The following is a 24247-nucleotide window of genomic DNA, read 5'->3' on the forward strand; positions in this document are numbered from 1 at the left end:
TGTATTTTCAAGATAATAGTCACATGTATTCTCCCTAGATTCATTGGTACATTGGATGAACTCATTTATGGATGTACTTGATGTACTAAATTCATGTATTTGTATTTAATAGGGTTCATGTACCTTTGATCTTGGATCACCTATATATAGGGGTGTATCCTACTTCATTTGTAACCTTGGAAACCTTGAAACCTAGAAGTATTTTGATCAGTAAATATAATAATTCTATCTCTCTCTTCTTCTCACTCTACTATTTCAATCCCTACGTTTTATTTTATTAGTTTTACAACACGTTATCAGCACGAGTCTCTACCTTGAATTAAGGAAAAGCACGAGTCTCTACTTTGAGTGAAGGAAAGGCGCGAAGCAAAAGTGAAGCACGAGACGTATCAAGGTTCTGCCCGAACAACTTTTGACTACTTATCAAGGTAAAATTCTTTCCTACGAATCTATTGCATAGTCTTATGACTAATCTCACAAAACAAGAGTTCATACCTCTTGATATTTCTGGAAAAAATTATTTATCGTGGGTTTTGGATGTTGAAATTCATCCTGAGGCAATGGGTCTTGGCAATACTATTGTTGATGAGAATGATGCCTCAAACCAAGACTGTGCTAAGGCCATGATTTTCCTTCGTCGTCATTTAGATGAAGGATTAAAAATGGAGTATCTTACAGTCAAAGATCCTCTTGTCCTTTGGCAAGATTTGAAAGAAAGATTCGACCACCTGAAGTTGATCGTTCTTCCAAAAGCCCGATATGATTGGCTTCACTTACGACTACAAGATTTCAAATCTGTCAACGAATATCATTCAGCTATGTTTAGAATTACTTCTCAATTATCATTGTGTGGCGAAAAGGTCACTGATGAAAATATGTTAGAAAAAACATTCTCTATTTTTCATGTCTCTAATATGCTCCTGCAGCAGCAATATAGAGAGAAAGGATTTAAGAAATATTCTGAACTTATTGCATGTCTCCTCTTGGCTGAACAAAATAATGAATTATTGCTGAAAAATCACGAGTCCCGATCAACTGGTGCAAGTCCATTCCCTGAAGCGAATGCGACTCAATTTCAAAATTCTGTTCGAGGTCGTGGACGTGGACGTGGCCATAGAGGTGGCCGTGGATGTGGCCGTGGCCGTGGACGTGATCGTAGTAGATTTATGCCCCATGAAAATTATCACCGTAGCAAGCAACAAAATATTTCTCAAGAGAGAGAAAATGACTACAATCCGAAAGAAGGAGAAAAGAAAGTTTATGAAGAAAAATGCTACCGATGTGGTATGGAAGGTCACTGGTCCCGTACCTGTCGTACGGCTGAACATCTTGTTGACCTCTATCAAGCATCATTGAAAAAGAAGGACAAAGATGTCGATACAAATTTTATCGACCAAAAGGATGCTTATAATGATGATGATGTTGACATGACACACCTGGATGTTGTCGATTTCTTTGAGCATCCTGAAGATGCAAAATGATCATATATTTAATATTTGTCTAGATGTTTGATATGTTGTTAGTTTTGCAGGATTGTCAATTACTTTGGTATGTTGTTTGATATGTTATTAGTTTTATCAATTTACTTTGCATATGTCTATTCTCACATCTTTTATTAATGTTTATTTATTTTCTTCCTAAAGAAGAAATGGATGTCAAATATTTGGGTCTATATAATGGTGATGATATCATTTGTCTCATTGATAGTGCTTCTACGCACACTATATTAAAAAATAAAAGATATTTTTCTTCTTTGGAGATGGGAGAGACAAATATTAATACCATCAGTGGTAGTACAAAATTAATTGAGAGCTCCGGAAGAGCCACTCCATTTCTCCCTAAAGGAATTAAAATTGTCATAAATAATGTACTATTCTCTCCCAAGTCTCGAAAAAATTTATCCGTCGAAATAGATATCAAATTGAGACATTCTATGAGACAATAATAGAGATCATGTTTATAAATCAAGTGAAATAAAGGTTAATCATATCATAATAATCATTCGAGTGCGTAACGGCCACCTCTATGGCCACATCCACGTCCACGACCTCGAACAGAATTTTGAAATTGAGTCGCATTCGCTTCAGGGAATGGACTTGCACCAGTTGGTCGGGACTCGTGATTTTTCAGCAATAATTCATTATTTTGTTCAGCCAAGAGGAGACATGCAATAAGTTCAGAATATTTCTTAAATCCTTTCTCTCTATATTGCTGCTGCAGGAGCATATTAGAGACATGAAAAATAGAGAATGTTTTTTCTAACATATTTTCATCAGTGACCTTTTCGCCACACAATGATAATTGAGAAGTAATTCTAAACATAACTGAATGATATTCGTCGACAGATTTGAAATCTTGTAGTTGTAAGTGAAGCCAATCATATCGGGCTTTTGGAAGAACGATCAACTTCAGGTGGTCGAATCTTTCTTTCAAATCTTGCCAAAGGACAAGAGGATCTTTGACTGTAAGATACTCCACTTTTAATCCTTCATCTAAATGACGACGAAGGAAAATCATGGCCTTAGCACAGTCTTGGTTTGAGCCATCATTCTCATCAATAATAGTATTGCCAAGACCCATTGTCTCAGGATGAATTTCAACATCCAAAACCCACGATAAATAATTTTTTCCAGAAATATCAAGAGGTATGAACTCTTGTTTTGTGAGATTAGCCATAAGACTATGCAATAGATTCGTAGGAAAGAATTTTACCTTGATAAGTAGTCAAAAGTTGTTCGGGCAGAACCTTGACACGTCTCGTGCTTCACTTTTACTTCGCGTCTTTCCTTCACTCAAAGTAGAGACTCGTGCTTTTCCTTAATTCAAGGTAGAGACTCGTGCTGATAACGTGTTGTGAAACTATTAAAATAAAACGTAGGGATTGAAATAGTAGAGTGAGAAGAAGAGAGAGATAGAATTATTATATTTACTGATCAAAGTACTTCCAGGTTTCAAGGTTTCCAAAGTTATAAATGAAGTAGAATACACCCCTATATATAGGTGATTCAAGATCAAAGGTACATGAATCCTATTAAATACAAATACATGAATTTAGTACATCAAGTACATCCATAAATGAGTTCATCCAATGTACCAATGAATCTAGGGAGAATACATGTGACTATCATCTTGAAAATACAAACGGACATCTTCATCTTGTAATCCTTCTTGAGAATATCAACGGACAGCCACATCTAGAGAATATCAATGGACATCCACATCTTATCATTATTTTATAACAAAAAAAAAACTCCCAAAAGTAGGGATTGGAATAGTAGAGCAAGAAAAAGAGAGAGATAGAATTATTATATTTACTGATCAAAGTACTTCCAGATTTCAAGGTTTCCAAAGTTACAAATGAAGTAGGATACACCCGTATATATAGGTGATCCAAGATCAAAAGTACATGAACCCTATTAAATACAAATACATGAATTTAGTACATCAAGTACATCCATAAATGAGTTCATCCAATGTACCAATGAATCTAGGGAGAATACATGTGTCTATCATCTCGAAAATACAAACGGACATCCACATCTTGTAATCCTTCTTGAGAATATCAATGGACATCCACATCTTATCATTATTTCATAACACTGTTGTGAAACTAATAAAATAAACTCCCAACGTAGGGATTGAAATAGTAGAGTGAGAAGAAGAGAGAGATAGAGTTATTATATCTACTGATCAAAGTACTTCCAAGTTTCAAGATTTCCAAGGTTTTCAAGGTTACAAATGAAGTAGGATACACCCCTATATATAGGTGATCCAAGATTAAAGGTACATGAACCCTATTAAATACAAATACATGAATTTAGTATATCAAGTACATCCATAAATGAGTTCATCCAATGTACCAATGAATCTAGGGAGAATACATGTGACTATCATCTTGAAAATACAAACAGACATCTTCATCTTGTAATCCTTCTTGAGAATATCAACGGATAGTCACATCTAGAGAATATCAATGGACATCCACACCTTATCATTATTTCATAACACTTTTCCTTGGATGTCCATGACACAAAGAATATGCCTCGTTAAAATCTTACTAGGAAAAAATCCAGTGGGACAAAAACCCTAGTGAAGGAAAAAGAGTACACTATTCTTGTGTAATAAATTCTCCCCCTGATGCAAACATTATATGAGATCTTTTAGCCGACGCATTCCAATGTCGTTTTGAAGGCGAGGAACTAAATCTTGCTAATAAATTCACAGCAAATTATATATCTGGCCTTGTACAATTAGCAAGATACATAAGCGCACCAATTGCACTGAGATATGGTACTTCAGGACCAAGTATCTTTTCATGTTCCTCTTGTGGCCTAAAGGGATCCTTATAAGGATCTAATGATCTGATGACCATTGGGGTACTTAATATATGTGCTTTATCCATACGGAACCGCTTTAATACCTTCTGGGTATAAGCAGTTTGGTGAACAAAAATTTCACCTTCTAAATGCTCAATTTGTAAACCAATACAGAATTTTGTCTTTTCAAAATTTTTGATCTCAAATTCTTTCTTCAAATATTGGACAGCCTTTTGGATCTCTTCAGGAGTTCCAATCAAATTGAGATCATCAACATATATTGTAATAATTACAAAATTTGACTCATTTTTCTTGATTAAAACACATGAACATATTGGGTCATTGGTATAACCTTCTTTAGTTAAGCATTCATTGAGGCGGTTATACCACATACGTCCAGATTGTTTGAACCCATATAAAGACTTTTGTATTCTAATAGAATACACATCTCTAGGATTTGATTTACATGCTTCAGGTATGTTGAATCCTTCAGGGATTCTCATGTAAATATTATTGTCAAGATTCCTATACAAATAAGCAGTGACAACGTCCATCAGACGCATATCAAGTTTTTCATGTACTGCAATACTCACAAGATATCTAAATGTGATCGTATCCACCACAGGTGAATACGTTTCATCATAATCAAATCAAGGCCTTTGTGAAAAGTCTTGAGTTACAAGTTTTGCTTTATATCTCACTATTTCATTTCTTTTCCTTACAAAAACCCATTTATATCCAACTGACTTTACATCTTCAAGTGTTTGGACTACAGGTCCAAATACATTTCTTTTAGCTAGTGAATCAAATTCAGATTGTATCGGCCTTTTCATTTTGACCAATTATTACTATGCCGACATTCATCAACCGATCTAGATTCATGATTTTCATCAACTTCTATAATATTAAGTGCTATATTTCATTAGGCTCCAATTAACTTTTTTATAATTTCATTCTCTTTAGGAGTTGGCTCTTCTGGAGCTGGCTCTTCAGGAGCGACCTCTTCAGGAGGTTAAATTTTGTCATGACATTTATTTAATCTCCGGAGATATTTGAAATCAATTTATACCTTATATAGGTAGGTCGGCCTTTATTTGTAGCACTTGTACATGTCCTTCAGGGACATCAATTTTAACAAGAATATTTTCTGCAGGAATAGTTGATTTAATAACTCTTCTGGTGTCGATAAATATAACTTTCTTCAAATGAAGAATTTCTTGAACTTCTAGTTCACGTTATTTTATATGAGAATCGAGAAAATCCAATTTTCAGATAATTTCCCTTCGGTTGATCATTTCCTCCCCCTAATGTCGGGAATCGTAGCTCATCAGAAGAAATAAAGTTTTCGATAGATCACTCTTCGGGGTGATGCATCCTGACATAAATTTCTTTTGAAACTATGTATAATATAAAAGGGGTATGTATAAATACTTGTCGACATTCAAATATTCTCACTTTTGTCAAATCATATATTTATTGGAATCAATAAACTTCTGGTTTACTGCAGGTGATGATTATAAAGCAAATGAGAATGAAGATAACTATATCGATAACCATTACGCTCTCGAACGATTATTAAGATATAATTAACCTTTATCTCATTTGATTTCTAAACATGATCTCTATTATTATCTCATAGAATATCTCAATTTGATATCCATTGTGACGGATATCTTTAATAAATTTCTTCGAGACTTGGGAGAGAGTAGTGTAATATTTATGACAATTTTAGTTCCTTCAGGGAAAAATAGAGTGACTCTTCCGGAACCCTTAATTAATTTTGCACTACCACTGATGGTATTAACATTTGTCTCTCTCATCTCCAAAGAAGAAAAATATCTTTTATTTTTCAATATACTGTGCATAAAAGCACTACTAATGAGACAAATGTTATCATCACCATTATTTGATCCCAAATATTTGGCATTCATTTCTTCTTCAGGAAGAAAATAAATGAAACTAAATATTGATAAAAGATACGAGAATAGACATTAGCAAAGTAAATTGATAAAGCTAACAACATATCAAACAACATACCAAAGTAATTGACAATCTTGCAAAACTAACAACATATCAAATATCTAGACAAATATTAAATATATGATCATTTTGCATCTTCAGGATGTTCAAAGAAATCGGCAACATCTAGGTGTGTCATGTCAGCATCATCATCATCATAAGCATCCTTTTGGTCGATAAAATTTGTTTCGACATGTTTGTCCTTCTTTTTCAATGATGCTTGATAGAGGTCAACAAGATGTTCAGCCGTACGACAGGTACGGGACCAATGACCTTCCATACCACATTGGTAGCATTTTTCTTCATAAACTTTCTTTTCTCCTTCTTTCGGATAGTAGTCATTTTCTCTCTCTTGAGAAATATTTTGTTGCTTGCTACGGCGATAATTTTCACGGGGCATAAATCTACTACGATCACGTTCACGGTCACGGCCTCTTCCACGGCCACCTCTATGGCCACGTCAACGTCTACGACCTCGAACAAAATTTTGAAATTGAGTCGCATTCGCTTCAGGGAATGAACTTGCACCAGTTGGTCGGGACTCGTGATTTTTCAGCAATAATTCATTATTTTGTTCAGCCAAGAGGAGACATGCAATAAGTTCAGAATATTTCTTAAATCCTTTCTCTCTATATTGCTGCTGCAGGAGCATATTAGAGACATGAAAAATAGAGAATGTTTTTTCTAACATATTTTCATCAGTGACCTTTTCGCCACACAATGATAATTGAGAAGTAATTCTAAACATAGCTGAATGATATTCGTCGACAGATTTGAAATCTTGTAGTCGTAAGTGGAGCCAATCATATCGGGCTTTTGGAAAAATGACCAACTTCAGGTGATCGAATCTTTCTTTCAAATCTCGCCAAAGGACAAGAGGATCTTTGACAGTAAGATATTCTACTTTTAATCCTTCATCTAAATGACGACGAAGAAAAATCATGGCCTTAGCACGGTCTTGGTTTGAGGCATCATTCTCATCAACAATGGTATTACCAAGACCCATTGCCTCAAGATGAATTTCAATATCCAATACCCACGATAAATAATTTTTTTCAGAAATATTAAGAGGTACGAACTCTTGTTTTGTGAGATTAGCCATAAGAATATGTAATAGATATGTAGGAAAAAATTTTAAGTAGTCAAAAGTTGTTCGGGCAGAATCTTGACATGTCTCGTGCTTCACTTTTGCTTCGCTCCTTTCCTTCACTCAAAGTAGAGACTCGTACTTTTCCTTAACTCAAGGGAGAGACTCGTGTTGATAACGTGTTGTGAAACTAATAAAATACACCACTAACGAAGGGATTGGAATAGTAGAGTCAGAAGAAGAGAGAGATAGAATTATTATATTTACTGATCAAAATACTTCCAGGTTTCAAGGTTACAAATGAAGTAGGATACACCCCTATATATAGGTGATCCAAGATCAAAGGTACATGAACCCTATTAAATACAAATACATGCATTTAGTACATCAAATACATCCATAAATGAGTTCATCCAATGTACCAATGAATCTAGGGAGAATACATGTGACTATCATCTTGAGAATACCAATCGACATCTTCATCTTGTAATCCTTCTTGAGAATATCAGCGGACAGCCACATCTAGAGAATATCAATGGACATCCACATCTTATCATTATTTCATAACGTGTTGTGATAACGTGTTGTGAAACTAATAAAATAAACTCCCAACGTAGGGATTGAAATAGTAGAGTGAGAAGAAGAGATATTATATTTTTTGATCAAAGTACTTCCAAGTTTCAAGGTTTTCAAGGTTACAAATGAAGTAAGATATACCCCTATATATAGGTGATCCAAGATCAAAGGTACATGAACCCTATTAAATACAAATACATGAATTTAGTACATTAAGTGCATCCATAAATGAGTTCATCCAATGTATCAATGAATCTAGGGAGAATACATGTGACTATCATCTTGAAAATACAAACGGACATTTTCATCTTGTAATCCTTCTTGAGAATATTAACGGACAGCCACATCTAGAGAATATCAATGGACATCCACATCTTATCATTATTTCATAACACTCCCCCTTGGATGTCCATTACACAAAGAATATGCCTCGTTAAAATCTTACTAGGAAAAAATTCAGTGGGACAAAAACCTTAGTGAAGGAAAAAGAATATGCCTCAGTGGGACAAAAACCTTAGTGAAGGATGTCCATTACACAAAGAATATGCCTCGTTAAAATCTTACTAGGAAAAAATTCAGTGGGACAAAAACCTTAGTGAAGGAAAAAGAGTACACTATTCTTGTGTAATAAATTCTCCCCCTGAAGCAAACACTATATGAGATTTTTTAACCGACGCATACCAATATTTTTCACCAGTTTCCCAAACGTAGCAGTCGGCAAATCCTTGGTAAACAAATCTGCCAAATTATTATCCGATCGGATTTGTAGCACATCAATCTCACCATTCTTCTGCAAATCATGAGTAAAGAAGAATTTGCGTGAAATGTGTTTCGTCATATCTCCCTTAATATATCCTCCTTTTAATTGAGTTATACAAGCTGCATTATTTTCATATAAAATAATTGGAGGAATTTTCTTCTCGAATGATAACCCACAACTTTTTCGGATGTAGTGGGTCATTGATTTTAGCCAAATGCATTCTCGACTGGCTTCATGAATTGCTATTATTTCAGCATGATTTGATGAAGTGGCAGTTAAGCAATGTTTTGTAGAACGCCAAGAAATGGCTGTTCCGCCACAAGTAAAGAAATAGCCAGTCTGAGATTGTGCTTTATGTGGGTCAAACAAATACCCAGCATCAGCATATCCAAGCAACTCAGGTTTAGATTTATTTGAATAAAACAAACCAAGATCAATTATTCCTTGGAGATAGCGAAAAATGTGTTTAATGCCATTCCAATGTTGTTTTGTAGGCGATGAACTGAATCTTGCTAATAAATTCACAGCAAATGATATATCTGGCCTTGTACAATTAGCAAGATACATAAGTGCACTAATTGCACTGAGATATGGTACTTCAGGACCAAGTATCTTTTCATGTTCCTCTTGTGGCCTAAAGGGATCCTTATAAGGATCCAATGATCTGACGACCATTGGGGTACTTCATGTATGTGTTTTATCCATACGGAACCGCTTTAATACCTTTTAGGTATAAGCAGTTTGGTGAACAAAAATTTCACCTTATAAATGCTCAATTTGTAAACCAAGACAGAATTTTGTCTTTCCAAAATTTTTGATCTCAAATTCTTTCTTCGAATATTGGACAGCCTTTTGGATCTCTTCAGGAGTTCCAATCGAATTGAGATCATCAACATATATCGCAATAATCACAAAATTTGACCCATTTTCTTGATTAAAACACATGGACATATTGGATCATTGGTATAACCTTCTTTAGTTAAGCATTCATTGAGGCGGTTATACCATATACGTCCAGATTGTTTGAACCCATACAAAGACTTTTGTATTCTAATAGAATATGCATCTCTAGAATTTGATTTACATGCTTCAGGCATGTTGAATCCTTCAGGGATTCTCATGTAAATATTATTGTCAAGATTCCCATACAAATAAACAATGACAACGTCCATTAGACGCATATCAAGTTTTTCATGCACTGCAATACTCACAAGATATCTAAATGTGATCGTATCCACTACAGGTGAATACGTTTCATCATAATCAAATCCAGGCCTTTGTGAAAAGCCTTGGGCTACAAGTCTTGCTTTATATCTTACTATTTCATTCTTTTCATTTTGGCCAATCATTTCTATGCCGACATTCATCAACCGATCTATATTCATGATCCTCATCAACTTTTATAATATCAAGTGCTACATTTTATTAGGCTCTAATTAACTTTTCTATAATTTCATTCTCTTCAGGAGTTGGCTCTTCGGGAGCTGGCTTTTCGGGAGCTGACTCTTCAGGAGCGACCTCTTCAGGAGGTTAAATTTTGTCATGACATTTATTTAATCTCCGGAGATATTTGAAATCAATATATACCTTATATAGGTAGGCCAGCCTTTATTTGTAGCACTTGTACATGTCCTTCAGGGATATCAATTTTAACAAGAGTATTTCCTGCAAGAATAGTTGATTTAATAACTCTTCTGGAGTCGGTAACTTTCTTCAAATGAAGAATTTCTTGAACTTCTAGTTCACATTAGTTTATACGAGGATCGAGGAATCCAATTTTCAGATGATTTCCTTTCGGATGAAACGTATTCACCTGTAGTGGATACGATCATGTTTAGATATCTTGTGAGTATTGCAGTGCATGAAAAACTTAATATACGTCTGATGGACGTTGTCACTGCTTATTTGTATGGGAATCTTGAAAATAATATTTACATGAAAATCTTTGAAGGATTCAACATGCCTGAAGCATGTAAATCAAATCCTAGAGATGTGTATTCTATTAGAATACAAAAGTCCTTGTATGGGCTCAAGCAATTTGGACGTATGTGGTATAACCGCCTCAATGAATGTTTAACTAAAGAAGGTTATACCAATGACCCAATATGTCCATGTGTTTTTATCAAAAAAAATGGGTCAAATTTTGTGATTATTGCTATATATGTTGATGATTTCAATTTGATTGGAACTCCTGAAGAGATCCAAAAGGCTGTCCAATATTTGAAGAAAGAATTTGAGATCAAAGATTTTGGAAAGACAAAATTCTGTCTTGATTTACAAATTTGAGCATTTAGAAGGTAAATTTTTTTTCACCAAACTGCTTATACCCAAAAGGTATTAAAGCGGTTCCGTATGGATAAAACACATACATTAAGTACCCTAATGGTTATCAGATCATTGGATACTTATAAGGATCCCTTTAGGCCACAAGAGGAACATGAAGAGATACTTGATCCTGAAATACCATATCTCAGTGCAATTAGTGCGCTTATGTATCTTGCTAATTGTACAAGGCCAGATATATCATTTGCTGTGAATTTATTAACAAGATTCAGTTTCTCGCCTACAAAACGACATTGGAATGGCATTAAACACATTTTTCGCTATCTCCAAGGAACAATTGATCTTGGTTTGTTTTATTCAAATAAATCTAAACCTGAGTTGCTTGGATATGCTGATGCTGGATATTTGTCTGACCCATATAAAGCACGATCTCAAACTGGCTATCTCTTTACTTGTGACAGAACAGCCATTTCTTGACGTTCTACAAAACAATCCTTAACTGCCACTTCATCAAATCATGCTGAAATAATAGCAATTTATGAAGTCAGTCGAGAATGCATTTGGTTAAGATCAATGACCCACTACATCCGGAAGAGTTGTGGGTTATCCTCCGAGAAGAAAATTCTTCCAACTATTTTATATGAAGATAATGCAGCTTGTATAGGTCAATTAAAATGAGGATATATTAAGGGAGATAGGACGAAACACATTTCACCGAAATTCTTCTTTACTCATGATTTGTAGAAGGATGGTGAGATTGATGTGTTACAAATCCGATCGGATAATAATTTGGCAGATTTGTTTACCAAGGCTTTGCCGACTGCTACGTTTGGGAAACTGGTGAAGAATATTGGTATGTGTCGGTTAAAAGATCTCATATAATGTTTGCATCAAGGGGAGAATTTATTACACAAAAATAGTGTACTCTTTTTCCTTCACTAGGGTTTTTGTCCCACTGGATTTTTCCCTAGTAAGGTTTTAACAAGGCATATTCTTTGTGTAATAGACATCCAAGGGGGAGTGTTATGAAATAATGATAAGATATGGATGTCCATTGGTATTCTCTAGATGTGGCTGTCCGTTGATATTCTCAAGAAGGATTACAAGATGAAGATGTCCATTTGTATTCTCAAGATGATAGTTATATGTATTCTTCCTAGATTCATTGGTACATTGGATGAACTCATTTATGGATGTATTTGATGTACTAAATTCATGTATTTGTATTTAATAGGGTTCATGTACATTTTGATCTTGGATCACCTATATATAGGGGTGTATCCTACTTCATTTGTAACCTTGGAAACCTTGGAAACCTGGAAGTACTTTGATCGGTAAATATAATAATTCTATCTCTCTTTTCTTCTCACTCTACTATTTCAATCCTTACGTTGGGAATTTATTTTATTAGTTTCACAACATACAATGCATTTTAACATGTTATACTTGGACCGGCTGATCAAGAGGATTGCAGATGAATTGGCACAAAGTTGAACATATCAAACTGGCTAGTGTTGGCAAAATAAACTACACTAGAAGTTTCAATCAATTATTGTCATTAAATTATCTAGATTGAATAGACGATATAAACCAAAGTATTGACTACGAACGTTAGAAATTTTAATTTGGGGATAAAAATTATGATATCCTTGTATTTAGTGGTTTATTGAGAAATAATGTTTAAAAGGTAAGAAATTAAGTGGAGGATTTAAAGATGGAAAATATATTCTAAGGAAGGCTAAGAAAAAAAGGATTTTCAAATCCATTGCTTACCTAAAGTATCTAGTGGGACCACTAATTACCGTAGAAGTTTTAATAAACACCTAACTAAATGGATAAACACCTAACTAAATTGATAATCTTAAATGGAATACTATGAGTATATAAAAGGAAGAAATAGAATGATCATACGAAAAAGTAAAAGCACTCCCTTCATTCTTGTTCTTCTATTAGCATAGTTGACAAATTATCCTATAATAATTTGGTAATTGACAGACGAGTGTTATAAACTTTGTACCGGAATGTTGGAGTAGAGCTGGAGAAAATACGTCTCGCAATTTGCGGAGAATTTGGTGATTTAACAGCACTTGGGTGTGAATAGATCTTGTTGAAAAAAGTCTCCTAATCTACCCTTTCAATTTGGCAACTTGAAGATTTAACACTACTTGGAGGCTTGAGGAACTTGAGCAACGCGTAACAAACTGTGCTAAATTTCAGGACTTGTGGATCAAAAAAAGTAGAACGATTGTAAAATTTCAAGAACTTGAACCTTTGATAATGATGTGATGTAGAGCTCCAAATAGGCCTATCAGTTGGACCATCTAAGTTGAATTTTAATAAATTCAAATTTGACTCATATATAGTTAGTACATTTTTGAATTAATGGAGTGGAGCAACAAAGCCTCCTTGCCCATACTAACGCTTTTAGACAAGCTAATGGTTCCGCTTGAACTGCAGATTCCACAAAATTACAAACATTTTATTTAGTGAGTTTGTGTATTACCTGACCATGAGAATTTAAAACTACGAAACCAATACTACCACTCATCAACTGAGCATCAAATGACCCATTTGTGACAATAGTGATGCAATGTGTTTATTTGGATATGTAATTATTAATTATATATACCAAAGTATATATGTATTATATATATATATATGACAGGTGTCGAACCTGTTCAAAAATAAAGAACCTAATTGCCACCAAAAAGTCTAATGAATTATTAAATTGAGTACAATGGCAAGCAGGGTCGTTTCCTCAGGGACCGAAGAAAATTCGCTCCTTTTCAAGTCAAAGAGAAACGGGGGTTTTGAGAATTAAATGCTAACGAATTATTAACCAAATTAATCAACTGTGAAAATTAATTAAGAGAGACAAATAATGGGAAAAACTCTAGCTAAGGATACACTTCAGAAGTGGTTCAGGTAACTAATCATTGATGCAGTTATAATTTCAACATTCATTAATAAACAGGTTTTAACTGCCGATACGATCTGACAATCAATTCCTCCATACTGTTTCGATAGTCAAGGTACGACCATTAACTATTTTCCTAATTTAGGAATAACCCTAGGTATGACTTTAGAATTTAATTCCTCAATTGCATTAGAAATTAGAGAAATCCTGTTCTAATCAATAAAAACGCTAGGAGGGTTTATTTAAATTAGATCGTGCGTTTTCCTGACACAAATCTAATTATGTCAGTTGCTACCGGGATTAGAGTAGTCAAACAATTACGGATCCAACTATTCTAATTAGCAAATATATTATGTGAATAATTAAATATTGCGTACCTATTTAATCATACACAATAATCTTAACCTATAAAAGCAGAAATCTTGCAAATACCAATAAGTAGAAGAAACAAATAAAATCAGTTAGATCTCATAGTGATAGCTGAACCAAATCTGCAGTTGTCCCTTGACTAGAGAATACGAAATTAGTTTTCCATTAATAGAGAACAAGCCACGCAAGAAGAATCTGTTGGAAGCTTACAATCCTTGTTTTTCTTAATTGTCGCCGAAGAAAAAAACTAAGTCTTTTCCTCCTAAAACGAAAGCCTTCCGCCACCCTAAATCTCCTTTCTTCGCGGCCCTCTCCCAAAGGAATGAGAGCCCCTCATGATCTAGAATCCAAGTCTATTAGAACTTTTCTAATCTGTAATCTAACAGATTTCCTAATAACAAATATCACCAAAAAAAATATTTTAGTTTCTGATAGTACTCAACTACTAAATAGAAAAGGGCAATAAGTATTCCAGCATAGCCACGGACTTGAAATCCACAATTCTTTGGAAACTGTCCACGTGCGCGTGAGATCCCAACAATCCAGTTTTGGAAATATGACTGGAGCGCGCCCAGGTCTAACTGTCAAACGGTCTTTACGAAGGTTGATTTTCAGCACCTTTTTTCACCAATTTCTGCAAGTAGCACCAAACACAAAACCTAAGTAGAATCCACCAAATGGCGCAGTATTTAGCCCGAACAATTAGGAAATATTAATGAAATAACCCACTAAAATGTACCCTATCAATATATATATATATATATATATATAGCTATAGATTAATGGGCCGAACCTATATTTGGTTTGAACTTAATAAGGTCCAACCTCAGTTCACATTTAATTCAGGTATAATATATTGGTCGAATCTCAATTCATTCCAATAAAACGGTTAGACTCATCGAATTGTTTATTGTATCAAACAGGTTGATTGGCTTGATCCCATTGATAGTCCTAGCTCCAAGGATTTGAAAGATTGAACTCCAAGAATTCGAGTGTCGAAAAACGTAAATCCCTTGGAGGAACTTGATGAAACTTAGGATTTGAGGATGACTTCAAAGACTTAAGGGATTCAATCCAGATTTGAGAGACATGACCATACTTTGTCTTGAAGCCTATCTCTGCAACTTGTTTCTCTCAGTCCCATAATTAAAGGCAACATATTGGGTTGGACCATTTGGCCCATTGAAATGGTCCAAAACATTTTTAGTGGACTTCAATTAATTTAAAGTATAGCCTCTAGTTTGGACCGAAATCCAATAAGGCCCAATTACTTGTTTTACAAATGAATGGGGTTTAACTTAGGTTACCCATTTAATTAACTGATAAAGAAAATACATCTAATTATAAGTTAATAATATTATATATGCTGATAGCATTTACTATTCTATAATAGCTGAATGCATGACACACATAAATTTAGATTTCAAAGTCAAACTCAGATTCATTGATATGAATCCAAACCTGACAATTTATACACTATTAGAGTATAGAAAAATTAATGCTTTAATTATTTGTGAGACTAATTAGATGCCAAAATTTCGATGTCCGACTAGGATCTGGATTAAATCAATTGCAGCAATAGTGAATGGGCACCTTTAACTATAATTAAGTTTGAATTGGAAAGCATTTTATAATAGTATCAATATATATATATATATAGTAAATCTTATATATACTGACAGTGCATGCACTATTATCGTTGGATCCATGACACGTGCAAAAATTGAATTTTAAATTCAAATTTTGTATAATTGTCATTCATCTAACACTGACAATATAACGCTAATAATGCACTGAAAGATTAATCCATATATAATTTATACGTGTAAGACTTGGAGTCTATGGAATTTGCTTCTGCCTTCTATGGGATTGGAAGAATTTACGGGAAGATGGTCCGAGCACTCGTCGGATACAGTTGCACTCAGTCAACTTTTAAACTCAAGCTCGTACGGCGTTAACTAATGACTGAGCTTAATTTCTGTGGATTACTCACACCAGATAAATGTTATTAAGTGAAGCTAGTATACATTAAACTTATAATTTGATTTGTTTAGTTTAGACTTAAAGAAACTATGATTCTGGTTGAATTCAATTGAATTAATGAGAAATACAGCAGTGATGCCCAATATTTGGCCTGTGTGCCAAATTGGTTTCCAATATTTTGACCAAAACAAATTTAGTCACCAAAGTTTTTAATTTTAGGCAGATTTAGGACGACTAAAGGAAATTGTTTTAACTCTGCATTTTTGGTCCCTAATGTTTTTATTTTGAATCATATATTTTTCTAAATTTTAAATGATGATATTAAGGATTTTATCATTAATTGAGATGCAAATTAGAATGAAATAGTATTCAATGAGTAATAAGAATTCTAATTAAACTTCTTTTCTTCTTTTTTATTTTATTTATTCATGCTATTAATATACCATATGTTTCTTTTCTTTTGAATAGTTAGTCTTTGGTATAATATACGTATATTATTGTTTCTCACTATTAATAATTAATTGATAATCAGTATTATTATTTATATTTATAATTATAATTAAAAATTAATTAAATATTCCTTTAAAATATAATGAATATATACTTTTTGTAAATTAAATTGATCTTTTTTTGGCATTTTAATAGGTTATCAATTGATTTTGAAATAAATTTGACATTTTTTACACATTATATATAACATTAAATTATCATCAAGGTACATAAATATTAAAATAAATACATTAAAAAGACAATGTTGGAACCTTAGATTTTAATTACCAAGAAAGACAACAAAAACTAAAAAGATAGTTTTCTTAAGAATTTCTAAAATTACTTCATATTTATACCTACCTTCACTAGTTTCTATAAGTACAATGCCTAACATTTAATTAAGTTTTTAATTATCATTAGAAATAAAATGATAAAACTCATTATCAATTAATTACTAATAGTGTGAAACAATAATATACATATACACTAAAATGTCTATAAATTAATTCCTTTGGGAGCATACAAATTCTATTAATTTAGAGAGGTATTAATTAATCGATAAATTAATAATTTATTAATATGTCAAATATACTTATAATTATATCTAAAGAATATTAATCAATCCATATCTACTTGATTTGTAAGTATAATTTAATTCTATTAATATCTACATAATCGATATCATTTTTGTATTATCAAGATGCCAAAAAGATTTAGGAATACTAAGTAATAGATGTCAAAAAGATAGATGCCCACATGCATGTCGGGTGCTCTCTATTATATTCACTCACATAATGCTTTATGCATTTGATCAGTCATGGTTGATTTTGGACGATATTCAGTTAGATTTAAGTTTTAAGAAAAAACAAGTAACAATAGACTTATATTTTAGGAAAATGTAATATGAAATTTTAGTTAATTATTAATTATTATATGAATGGGACCAAAGGACTATATAAGGTTTTCAAAAAATTACTATCTTATTATTTTATCACAATTATTAATTTAGCTTGTTAGCCTAAGTAGGGACTAAAAAAATTATTATTTAATAGAAGTTATTAATTTATCGAATATTATTTTTTGACTTTCAACGTAAACCTCTGATATTTGTGTGTGTATGTATATGTATGTATGTATTCTTTATAAACTTTGCTGCAAGAACCTGGATAAATAGTCATTTAACTAGTCGTTAGTATCCACCGTTATTTCATGTATTATTGGTAAATTTCTTTCAATTGCACGACAACCATTGAATTTTACTAATTCTTAATAGCTTTTCATAGTTTGTCATTTCTTTATTAATACAACTTGGCAAGTAGTATGAAGGGCAAATCTGGTACAAATTTCTCATCTCACTCCTTACAAAAAAAAATTTAATGGTAAATTTTCTGGTATGGACTGAATGTGCAACACAAACCTTATGTTCAAGGGTGGTAAGTGCTATTTTTTAAACTACAAGGGAGGTAAGTGCTAGTGTAAGAAACCTCAGGGGAGGTTTATGCAATTTCCCAAACTTATATGTTGGTCTGCCCCTTCCAAGAATGATTCCAACTGAACACTGGGGAGGGTGTGTTTTATTGGAACTCCGCTGTGAAACAAATGCGTGTGGAGAATAAAGGGGTGAACCTCTTTTGGCAAAGGCCCTTGACATCTCTCAAATTGAAGTTGAAGTTGATGTAGAAACTGTCCTATCTCCAATGCTGACATAAATATGCTGCTTTTCTTGTGGACTGTCGGCTCCTGATTTCATCCTTCGAAGGGGTCCACCTCAACCATGTTTATTTACAGAGAAGGAAACCAAGCGGCTGATGCTTCAGCAAAGTTAGGCTGTGATCAAACTGTTTCTTTTGTCTCGCATTTTGTTTGGCCTCCAGAAATTATATCTATTCTGGATAGAGACATTAGGGCCATGAGTACCCCACCCCATGTTTTGTAATTGAGAAACTTTAATCTTAATTCAATTTCTTTTATTATCAAATTAAAAAAAAAAAGAAGGAAATGATGTAATTTCGGTAACGACTAAATTAAAAATACAAAAGAAAAAAGCACCATGGATACTTTTTTTTTTAATCAAGCAAGGCAAAATATATTAAAAGAAGCAAGATTACAAACGTACGTAAAATAGGATGGATCTGACAGTATTAATAGTAGTCTTGGCAGAATGGGCACAATGGATACTGATCAGTGTTTATACTGTGCAAAAGTGTATGAGATAGTTCCTTCTTATTTGGATTCATTTCTGTTCTTTTCCAAGTAATCTACAGACTTCTGTAGATAACTGTTGTGCAAATCCTGATCTCCAAATATTGCACCAATTTCTTTAGCTTTGTCCTTGAAGACTTTACCTTCATTTTCCACCATAACCAACCTTACCGAGTTGGCAACCGAGTCGCTCGTGTACGATCCATCTACATCATTTCTTGGTATTTCTATCCCCACCAGTTTCTCCTCTAGCACCCTAGCAATCAACCCCGTGTCTATGACAAACGGCAGCATAATGAGCGGATGACCAAACATGAGCCCCTCTATACTCGAACCCCACCCGCAGTGAGTCAGGAATCCACCCACTGAATCATGACTCAGTATGTTAAGCTGAGGTGCCCAATTCTTCCAAACAATACCCCTTCCCTTGACTCTATCTTCAAACCCTCCTGGCAGGCCAGATGGATTCCTTAGAGCCCAGAAAAATGGTACCCCGGATGACTCGAGCCCCAGAGCTAGCTCACTGAGTTGGAGTTGATTCAGTGATACCTCACTCCCAAGTGCCACATAAACCACTGAGCCTTTACCTTGACCATCAAGCCAATCCTTGATTGCAATCCATGACTCATTGTTCTCCAAGCTGCTTTTTTCCACCGGGGGTGGCATTAATCCCACCGGTATTAAAGGCCGTGCTTGCAAATCTTCCACCAACTTCAACCACTGGCCTTCAAACTCGTGGCAATGTCTCATTAATATAACATCTGCACCCTTTACAACCGATCCAACCCGATACAAATCCGATACACCCGATCCATCTAGGTTCCTAGATTCCAACATCCATCTACTCTCGTGTAATTTAAAAGCCACTTTACTCTCGAATGGGATCCACTTCGGTGGAACCGTAAAATCCTCGACCTTAGTTCTGGGATCAGCACCGGCGATCAATGCTTCAAAAGGGGGTGCCAAGAATGCCATAGAGAAAGCGCTATAAATAGAAAAGAATGATTTAGATATGTTGAGCTTAGCTGCGATGGGAGGTAACCAATATGGGGCAAAGTCGTAAATGATCCAGTCCGGAGCTGAGTATCCCAAGAAACGAGTCAACTCAGGCTCAAGTCCGTCGTAGGCTTTCTTGAGAACGGCAACATCAAGACCACCGAGGTCTACGGTGGCCTCCACATTTTCCGGAAGTCCATCAACTCGGGGAAGTGGGATTTTTACATAGGTAATAGAAGAAGCAAACTCTAGGGGGATTTTGGGGAGGCGATCGACGTTTTTAGGGGTGGAAATGAAGCTAACTTTGTGACCCCTTTGAGCAATGAATTTGGAGAGATCTAGAAAAGGGATGAAATGGCCGAAAGCTAACCAAGGAAACATGACAACACGTAAGCTGCCGGATTTGCCTGCCATGAAATAGTATTGGAATTTTAGCTCTACGATTTTTCTCCTTGCCTACAGCTTTTCTTGAGGTGTTGACATATGCACGATCATGGTCGCAATTGATTGGTTTTTCTATCGTATCGTCGCGTGTCCATCAGCCAAATTCACGGATTGACTCGAGTAAATTTTAAGCAGAATCGAATTTAAAATAGTTAATCCAAGTATTTTATTCCTTTCATTATGTAGGATTAGGAGCCTAACAGTTAGCTCAAGTATTTTTATTCCTTTCCTTAATTTGCACTTAAGGACTCTGTCTTATACGAAGATTACTCGGTTATTGCCTATTGGTGGTGTCTGTCAATCACATCAAGTGAAAGAGCAAAGTCGGAGAGTGATTTTATACGTTGCAAATCGTATAATTTTATTTATATATGATATAATTTTATTTATATAATATATAATTTTAAAATAAATATTTATACATTTTATACACATTATTAAAAATAAAGTAAAAAAATAATTCTAACAATATATAATTTTTCAGAATCAAATTCTGACCGTTCACTATTGAGGACGATCCTTTGATAAACATCCTGTCCCGTCCCGTCCCGTCCCCAACAAAGTCATAGCTCAGGGTGAATAATTGGGAGTCGTTGTAGTATTTATCATGCCAGACTGTACTATGACGTGCTTGACATAAAATATTCGTCGTGAGTCAGTTGCACAGTATCGTAGGCGCTCCATCTACCACAAGTTAATACACGAGTTGCTATCATGTTGCAGATTTTTCGGGAGAAATTTGCAATGCTGATTGAGGCCTCTTGGTTTTGTAATCACAGAGTCGCAGTCACATTCCAGTGAAATATTGGCAAAAATGTACCATCTAGCGTTTTGGATGTGTAGTGAAATTTCACTTCTTGTGGTGGATGGATACTAAAGGTACGTGCAAAGCAAAGCTTGAACCTCTAGAAACTTAATTGAACACGTAATATCAAATTATTTTGACACATAACGATTATAAATATAGAAAAAAAATTGAGCATCAAAAGTCAAAACAATTAAAATTGATAAATGTTATTTGCATTTTAATTTTTATTCATCACAATTTTACTATCATTTTTATCTTATAATTTTTATTTATTTGACTTTATAATGAAACAAATAATAGGAATACAATTAACAAAATACAAAGTATAAATAACATTTCCCTCAAAATCTGTTGGGAAGAGAAATCCATCTATGAAGTCAGCTCCCTATTTATTGTAATTTGGATAAAGAATTTTGAACCAGTATCATGATAATACTCTAAAAGAAGAGAGAGTTAATGCACTATGAGTGCATTGCTGGATTAATAGCATTATAACTTTAGTTGTAACTTAATCAGAAGAAGTCATAATGTTTCTAGTACTTTAATAATAATAAAAAAAGTTTAGAAAGCCATTAAGACCTGGCACAATCTTCAACGTCAATAAAGATTACTAAACACTTGCCCATTTTTCTTTCTTTTTGAGAGAAGAAACTAATTCATCTATTTAAATCCTGCCTAAAGGTGAGAACATTACCCCTTACCTCTAGTATATAAATTGTAAATTTAGATAAAAATATGAACTAAATTGCAAACTTAGATAAAAATATGAACTATCATGTTTCCAGATCTATATATACAAATTAGGATCCAACCATTTTTTTATTGCCAAAAAAGTTCCTAATCAAAACTAAATTTTCTAACAATTTTTTGTTGAGTAGCATTGTAGGGTGAAAGTCTCAATGCCCTTCCAACTCCTTTTATAATCACAATGAACTAGTCAAATTAACAAAATGCTGCCAACTCCTTCAACCATATGGTCATGATATGCCCACTTTAATGCGTAGCAAGGAAACCTTTATGGTAGGAAGGGCATTGACCATCCTACCGTAGCAAGGGTGGTTGAAATTTTTATAAAATATCTCAAATAATTCTTAAATTCTAAAAATATCCCAAAATACAACCATAAAAACACCCCTAAAAACAATCTCATTATTTAAAATATCAAATCTATGAATGTGTTTTAACTATTATCCATTGGTATCCTAAAGTATCATTTTCCCATCAAATACCAGTTCTTTATGGCTTTCCTCTATTATAAGAACAGAGTACCTATGTTCCCATAAACAAATTTATTTATTAGATAAAATAAAAATAAACCTATTTCCAATAAAACACCAGCTCTTTATGGCTTTCCTCCATTATAAGAATAGAGTACCCATTTTCCCATAAACAAATTTATTTATTAGATAAAATAAAAATAAACCCGTTTTCCAATAAAACACCAGTTCTTTATGATTTTCCTCTATTATAAGAACAGAGTACCCATTTTCCCATAAACAAATTTATTTATTGGATAAAATAAAAATAAATCCGTTTTCCAATAAAATACCAGTTCTTTATGGTTTTCTTCCATTATAAGAATAGAGTACCTATTTTCCCATAAATAAATTTATTAATCAGATAAAATAAAAATAAACCCGTTTTCCAATAAACCACCAGCTTTTTATGGCTTTCCTCTATTATAAGAACAGAGTACCCATTTTTCCATAAACAAATTTATTTATCGGATAAAATAAAAAAAATCTATTTTCTAATAAAACACCAGCTCTTTATGGCTTTCCTCCATAAATTATCCAATTACCCATTTTTCCATAAGCTAATTTATTGGTTGAATAAAATCAGAATAAAATTAGGTTGAATGCAAATTACCCTTTAGGATACAATGGAAATAAGAAATTAACCTATAGCATGTTTAAACTCCATTTCCACTAGCTATAGATATGCAAGAAATTGTTTTTGCAAATTCAAGACACCTAATTTATAAAGTCTCAAGCAACCTTTAGAATTGTTATAAAAAGCAACTTATTCATTCTAAATTTTTGTTTGGGATAATTTCATAAACCTCCCCGGAGGTTTCTAACAATTTTACTTGGCACTCACAAATACTAAAAAATCTCACTTGCCTCTTTTTTTTTCTTTTGGGGTGTGAAACTCACTTGCCTCCCTTACTTTAAACTATATGTTTATTTACAGCACATTTTAAAATATACTATTAAAAAAAATTCATTTTGAGTATATTAAAAAATGTAATTCCAAATTTACCCTTTTGTTGTCTTACTTTCTATTACCAAAACTTGAGTATATTAAATACAAATAAAAAAATAAAAAAGTATAAGGATTTATTCTGATTCGATAAAATATAGTGCATTTTTTAAATACCAATAGTTAGTATTTGAATGTTTATTTGAAGTTTTTGCAAGTTACAAAGATAATGTTTTGGGTAGTCTATAAAGTGTTTTTGAGTTAATTTATGAATCTTTTACATATTTTCAATTTTATTTTATTTTTTTGGTCCAAACTGATGTATTGAAAATGAAAAAGATACAAGAAGAAAAAAATGAGAGTTTTTGGAGAAAATGAAAGAAATTAAATTGATCATATTTGATCAATGTCTTGAAAATGGTAGTGTATTAAAATATACCAAATCACATACAATACTTCTATATGGCTGACATTCTCCACGCGCGTTAGGACTACAACATAACCGGTCCGTTAACACTTTTATTTTCAAATACACGTGTTATGCTCTGCTCCTCTACCCAACGTAGGACGATCAATGCCCTTTCTACCATAAAGGTTTCCAGCAAATTGTACCAAACTCTAACTACTCTATCATTAAGGACAATAAAAAAAAAGGATAATAGTACAAAGCTATAGAACCATTTCAAGATACTGAAATCTAATTTTACATTTCTTTTATTGTGCAAAACACATCTTGGGCCCACCTAAACCTTCAACCATATGGTTCTGATAAGCCCACTTTAATGCGTAGCAATTG

The 24247-nt window shown here is 33.5% G+C and overlaps 4 protein-coding genes across 4 annotated transcripts; 1 reads left to right on the top strand and 3 right to left on the bottom strand.

Moving 5' to 3' along the window:
* The first annotated feature begins 560 nt into the window (after positions 1–560).
* On the top strand, positions 561–1481 carry LOC113715840 (uncharacterized). The gene has a single exon (XM_027240142.2). The coding sequence runs from the start codon at positions 561–563 to the stop codon at positions 1479–1481; it is 921 nt and encodes a 306-aa protein (XP_027095943.2).
* A 517-nt stretch (positions 1482–1998) lies between these two features.
* Positions 1999–2580, bottom strand: LOC113715841 (uncharacterized). Its single transcript, XM_027240143.1, has one exon. It carries the CDS (start codon positions 2578–2580, stop codon positions 1999–2001), a length of 582 nt encoding a protein of 193 aa, XP_027095944.1.
* Positions 2581–6795: 4215 nt separating this feature from the next.
* LOC113715843 (uncharacterized) lies at positions 6796–7341 on the bottom strand. The gene has a single exon (XM_027240144.2). The coding sequence runs from the start codon at positions 7339–7341 to the stop codon at positions 6796–6798; it is 546 nt and encodes a 181-aa protein (XP_027095945.2).
* An 11489-nt stretch (positions 7342–18830) lies between these two features.
* LOC113717126 (UDP-glycosyltransferase 91D1-like) lies at positions 18831–20655 on the bottom strand. The gene has a single exon (XM_027241787.2). The coding sequence runs from the start codon at positions 20409–20411 to the stop codon at positions 19023–19025; it is 1389 nt and encodes a 462-aa protein (XP_027097588.2). The 5' UTR covers positions 20412–20655; the 3' UTR covers positions 18831–19022.
* Between the last annotated feature and the right edge of the window lie 3592 nt (positions 20656–24247).

Source organism: Coffea arabica, chromosome 11c, assembly GCF_036785885.1.
Source record: "Coffea arabica cultivar ET-39 chromosome 11c, Coffea Arabica ET-39 HiFi, whole genome shotgun sequence".
Taxonomy (NCBI): domain Eukaryota; kingdom Viridiplantae; phylum Streptophyta; class Magnoliopsida; order Gentianales; family Rubiaceae; genus Coffea; species Coffea arabica.